The sequence below is a fragment of the Cibotium barometz genome, chromosome 7 (genome assembly GCF_041138505.1).
Source record: "Cibotium barometz isolate CiBa-2024 chromosome 7, ASM4113850v1, whole genome shotgun sequence".
NCBI lineage: Eukaryota > Viridiplantae > Streptophyta > Polypodiopsida > Cyatheales > Cibotiaceae > Cibotium > Cibotium barometz.
In genome coordinates this window covers 34,816,105-34,821,944 of record NC_141052.1, presented here as the reverse complement: position 1 = coordinate 34,821,944, position 5,840 = coordinate 34,816,105, and the positions used below count along the sequence as shown (strand labels likewise).

The 5,840-nt window shown below is 43.4% G+C and overlaps 1 protein-coding gene across 1 annotated transcript; it reads right to left on the bottom strand.

Moving 5' to 3' along the window:
* Positions 1–1,192: 1,192 nt before the first annotated feature.
* On the bottom strand, positions 1,193–3,825 carry LOC147636914 (uncharacterized). The gene is made up of 2 exons (XM_086799867.1): positions 2,518–3,825; positions 1,193–2,173 (listed from the first exon to the last, which is right to left on the bottom strand). Exon 1 carries the CDS (start codon positions 3,763–3,765, stop codon positions 2,611–2,613), a length of 1,155 nt encoding a protein of 384 aa, XP_086655993.1. The 5' UTR covers positions 3,766–3,825; the 3' UTR covers positions 1,193–2,173; positions 2,518–2,610.
* Positions 3,826–5,840: the final 2,015 nt, after the last annotated feature.

Here is a 5,840-nt window from a genome sequence, read left to right as displayed (position 1 = left end):
CAGTGGGGTCGGTACCAAGTGATATAAAGTAGACAGGATCCCAGAGGCCTTTGTTTCGCTTGGTACTGACCCCATGACTCACAGTGGGTCAGTACCAAGCGATATAAAGGAGACAGGATCTCGGAGTCCTTTGTTTCTCTTGGTACTGACCTCGTGACTCACAGTGGAGTCGGTACCAAGCGATATAAAGGAGACAAGATTCGGGAGGCCTTTGTTTCGCTTGGTATTGATCCCATGACTCACAGTGGGGTCATTAAACACAAACATAAATAGACATTAGAGCATCCATAGTACTTTGCATTTGACAATCCATGGCTAAATTTGATACGACAACATTGTATGTCTATGAGATTTTTCCCATAATATGCTTCCCTTGTCCATGTTCTTTACTTCAAGCTCCTTAATTTGATGCCAAATAAAAAAATCCACGTGCAATCCATACAAGAGCAATACTCTTAACTCATGAGTCCTGGAGTCAAGATCTTGAAATAATTAAGGTGTTGGCTACCTATTCCATGTGTATTCGCTACCCAGCACATACCTCCCATGGCCATGCTTTTGGTGGAGCAGAAGGCATAGCCATGTGCAAGCCAACACCACGGTTGGAGTAGGATTAAATGAATCAACAGAAGCATGCAACTCGATTAAAAAAAGACGGCCCAAAAAGGTTGGATTGGGGTTTATCTATGGAGTGGCATGCCATTAGGAAAATGTTGCAAACGTAGTTTGAAGTGCATGTAGGTATGCTGTATAAGGACTTCCTTAGTGCATGTAGGTATGCTGTATAAGGACTTCCTTAATGCTCCTACCTATGTCAAATAACTTGAAATCTTTAACTCTACTATCGATGAACTCATTCATTGCATTTTTCCTCTTTCTTGTCTGTAACATAACCCAACTTCCAATAGAGATGGTGATAGGAATCCATTTTTGATTATCCATATCAAAGTTATTTTATACTGCACAATAGCTCTAATAGAGGAGCAGGGGCACTTAGGACATGACGTTGCCATTGAAGTAAACACAAGCGTAAACACAGATGAAAGAAGAGATAACCTTCAAAATGCAAGAAGATGGAAGAAGAGAGAACTTCAAAAATGTGCAAACTTCATAGAGGGAAATTCATTCATTAAATGAGCTAGGAAATTTGAAGAATCAGGGCATTTGCATGAGGATCAGTACTCCTTCTTTCATATGTGTCAAGCTTGTATAGGCCATTGCACAGTGTACGAGATAAGAGAAGCACATCTTAATCTGTTCTGTTGTGAATGGAATAGAAATTATCAGAAAACTGAATCTTCAAGCCAGCTTTGTGGCAAGTGCTGAGATAGAAATGAGATTCTTGCGGATTTCGGGTACAAGGTGTTAGCAAGAGTATAAGGATCCCCAGAGCATGAAGTCAATTCCACATTGCTAATGCCTTTGATGGCATAGGATGCAATTGTTAGCACACAAAACTATTCCACCTTTTCTTACAAAGCATCGCGCAAGGTAGAAAATAGCTTCTTGCATGAAGTAATGTGCTTAATGGCACGGAATCAAAGTACAAGTTATATCTGACAAAGAACAAACAAGAGGCAAGAAGATCACTGCATGTTACTATCAGTGCATAGCCAGCGTGTGCAAAATTGGCTTCCTTTGCATTATCACTTGTAGTGGCACCAAGTCCTGTTGCTTCTTCTTTTTCTCACTCTCCTTCTGCTTTCGGCAGTCTTCTAAAACATGACCAAGTTTTCGATAGTAATTACATCTCTTCTTTTTCTCAGCTGGCTCGTCTTTGGGCTTTAAGTTATCTGACTGCGCTAATGCTGGGGCCTTAGGCTTAGCACGAGATGGAGCCCCAGATTTTCCTTTGCCACAATGAGAGGCAGCAAATGCTTGATCAAAAGCAAGCATATTGTTTCGATTGGAACGAGACTGCTCTTCCTGAAGCAGAAGAGCCACCAACTCATCAAAAGTATACAATTCTAAATTGCTTATCAGGAGGCGGAGTGTGGTAGCAAATCTTTGATATGATTCATGAAGACGTTAAGAACTGTAGAGGTAAGAGAACTATCCGGAATAATCTCATCAATATTGATGAGCTATTCCTGCAGATCCTTGACATGGGTAAAAAATGCATCTCCAAGTCAAGCTTCTTTCAAAGATAAGCAACTCGGGCTTCATTGCAGATCTGATATAGAGAGGCAAGGACTTCAACATGGTTCAATTTCTCTCTCTCTCTCTCTCTCTCTCATGGTTTAATCCAATTGATGGGAATCGAAGTGCAAGGATCAAGACTTCAACATGGGTGTCAATCTCTCTATGAAGAGCCCAATGGATGAATTGCTATGCAAATAATCCAACCGATGGCATTGAAAGTGCAAGGATAGAGAGTTCAATATGGGTCAATCTCTCTATTAAGAGCCCAATGCATGAATTGCTATGCCCAATGCATCAGGAGTGCATGAGTTGCTATGCATGAATTGCTGTGGAGAGAGAGAGAGAGAGTGGAATGACGGTTTCATTCTCAATTACAATGTCATTTTACAAGGACAGGAGTTTTCTCGAATGTACAGCTGCGGGAGCAAAATTTGGGGAAGATATCATTCAGGCGTACTAGCACTAGCACTAGCACCGGCACCTGGAGGAGACGCCAGCCGTACCAGGGAGGGTGTCCAAGAGAGCCACTCGAACAGCGACGAGCGTCTGGAAGAGGTCGCCAACGTGGAGGTGAAGCGTGGCCATGGACGCTTGCAGGTCGCGCGAGGTTTTGCGGAGGTTGTCCACAGCAAATTTTATTAGAACTAATTGGGCGGGCACAGCTGCCGGACTAGGCACATTCACGGAGACAAGGCGGTGAAGGGCTGCGGCGGCAGCGTGCAGTGTGTCGAGCTCTTGGAAGAGGGTGCCTGCTCCGCCCATCTCCTCGTGTGTCAGATCCCGCTGCAGCTGGCGAAGCGGTGTCGCCCACGGCGCATGTACGGTGACGCCGACATTTTTGCAGGCGCCTGCTATGACGCCAGACCTCTTGCCGGTGGGCTTGCTCGATGAGCCTAAGCTGGAGACGGCAGCAGCGAGCAGCAACACCGTGGTGAGCGTGGCTCCATCCATGGCGTAGCCAAGAAGCGCGGCCTCCGAAGTGACTGCTGCATCTGTGCTAGCTCTGTTCCTCAGCCTTGCCTTCAGCCCTCTTCTAACCAGTAGTAAGGAGGCGCACGCCTCTTCCAGCCTTGATCGCCATCTCTTCTTGTTGCCAGCCGCCAAGCTGTCCAAGCAGGACGAAAGCCTCCGCCCTGCCGCCCGCATCCTGCCGGAGATCATCACCGGATCCGGGGAGGGGGGGTGCAGCGCCTCTCCCAAGCATTGCAGCGCTTGCTCAAGCCGGCCCAGGTAGCCCTCCATGTCACTCGTTGCTTCCTTGAGGGCATTGCACACGTCCAGCAAGCCCAGCATCCCATCCACACGCTGCTGCAGTACGCCTGGCCCCTGCTCAACAATCCTGCTCTCTACTACAATAGGGATCAGAGTGGAATGGACGGAGGATTGCGTGGAGAGGGCCACGGCAAGGGCGTCCAAAAGCCAGTTGAGGTGGGCGGAGGTTTTGGGGGAGCCCTTCAAGTGCTCCAGGCGCTCAGCCAGGTCCGCCTGGAACTTGTCCAACCGCGCCAGGGTAGAAGTGGGCGATCCTGCAGTTGTGGTGGGCGGATCATAGTCCAGGTGGTGTACCACTGCAGTGATGCGGCTAAGAGAGAAGGAATGCGCCAGGGAGGCAAGAAATCCCATGGTGGAGGAGGAGGAGGAGAGGGGTTTGGAGAGGCGGAGACGGGGGGGTCATATGTATATATAGAAGACCTACACGACCATTGCAACCCAGGACAATGAATGTACCATGTGGTGTTCCATATCTCTATATTAAAAACATGTTCTCCACGAGGACTTTCCGTTATATTTTTTACCCATTGAGTTGGCATTGTTGGGAAAACTTTTAAGTTTTTACCCATAGAGTTTGCATTGTTTGGTGCCTCGGCTTTCCATCTCTAATACCCTTGTGCTTAGCATGAAAAGTACCCCCAAGAATAACAATTTAGTAAATTTACGATGGTATTCAAATTCCTCGGGCTGAGCTATTTTTAATGTACCTTCACTCTATGTATGTGCCCTTCAATACCTACATTATGAACATGAAACACATTTGTTTTTTAAAAAAAGTTTGCAAATGTGGAGGAGTAAAGACTAATTAATTGAATGAGTTGTCCTTTTTGTAAAAAAGCTAAGCTGATTAACCCAAAAAAAAAGAGTTTTCTTCGTTTTCAAGGACAGAGAGAATCACCACCATGAGGCTCTCCAACCCATAAAAAGGCTAGGATACCTTGGTTCTCGACTAAGAAGTGGAGCCCCTAAGCAACTTCCTAGCAACCCACCTAAGTGCTTACGTTGCTCTTCCTTTCCATCCCCTTCTTTATCATGAGATCTCTCACTTTAAATTCAGAATTTCCAATTTCCACAATGGGATTCAAGGTTTATGCAACGAGGGCCTCGAGGTGTTTTTATTGATCCTCTCCACTCTTTAGGCACACCGGATATTTCTCAACCAAGGCTTTGGTTTTAAATATTGTGTGTGCGCTGATATTTTTGAAGGCTCAAGGCAAATGACATGTAGCATATTCTAATGCTATTACAGTATCTCAATTGAACTAACTCAATTATGTGAGCACTGAGTATCATGCCTCAGCCTATCATTTCTATCTAAGTTGAAAGTACTTTTAAGTTGTGGAGTGTGCTGCTTGACACGAAAAGTAGCCCAACTCAAGAAAATTTTACTTCATGTACCTTTGATATGCTAAGGTTTAGTCTATTCAAAAAAACGTGCCCTTTATTACCTTAATTATGAACATCATGTTCTCCTTTTTTTTTGAAAGTTTGAACATTGTTTGTGTGCTTTTTTGGATTTGTCTTTTCCTTAAAAAATGGTTGGAAAAGAAGATTTATTTTCTTCTTCTTCTTCACTTTTTCAAAAGAAGAGGACAAAGAGAATCACCATTAGCTTCTCCACCCCACAAAAAATTTGTGACACCTTAGTGCTTTGTGTAAGAGTAGAGCCGGAAAGCAACTTGCATATAACCCTCAAGGCATAAACACTTATGGCATTTTGATCCGTTTCCATTCCCTTTCTCATCATGACATAAAGCACTCCACGATATACTTTCCGTAGTTTTCATGAGAATCTTTAGGTAATACGGCCTTGCAATGCTTTTGAAATCCTCTCCGATATTATGCACATGTAATATTCTCCATGAATATTTTACCATGGCTTGTTGTTAACTCTATGTTTGAGCACACATCACTTGGTAGCTCTTAAGCATCAAGGCAAGTGACATAATGTCTTCTTTAGATACTATTATGCGACATCTTTATTACTTTCACTTGTTTATGTGAACAGCTTATTTAAAATTCTAATATTCGTGTTTTCTACCTCTCCTACTTCCTTAGTTTCTTTAACACTAGTTTGGTACCAAAACAGGACACTTGAGTGTCCTTTTTTGGGGGTTGCGAAAAAAAATCAAACTCCTAATGTAGGCTTTAAAAACCAAAATGCTTCATTGGGCATGTAGAACATAACCCTATGCTTATGTAAAAAATGCTAAACATATAAAATGCCTTTTTATTTGGAAGTACATAAGCAACAAAGTAGCATATGTCTTGAAAATGAACACTTTTCAAGATTTTTCAAGATTTTTCCAAATATGCAAGCATCATTCTCTCAAAAAAAAATCCAATGATATCAATAGCATTTTTCCCAAGATATTTTGATAGCATACATCAGTCCAAGGAGGTAGAAGTTCACCAAAAAAATCATT

Coding starts and splice junctions, on each gene's coding strand:
- LOC147636914 (XM_086799867.1), bottom strand. CDS start 3,765: ATGGGATTTCTTGCCTCCCTGGCGCATTCCTTCTCTCTTAGCCGCATC.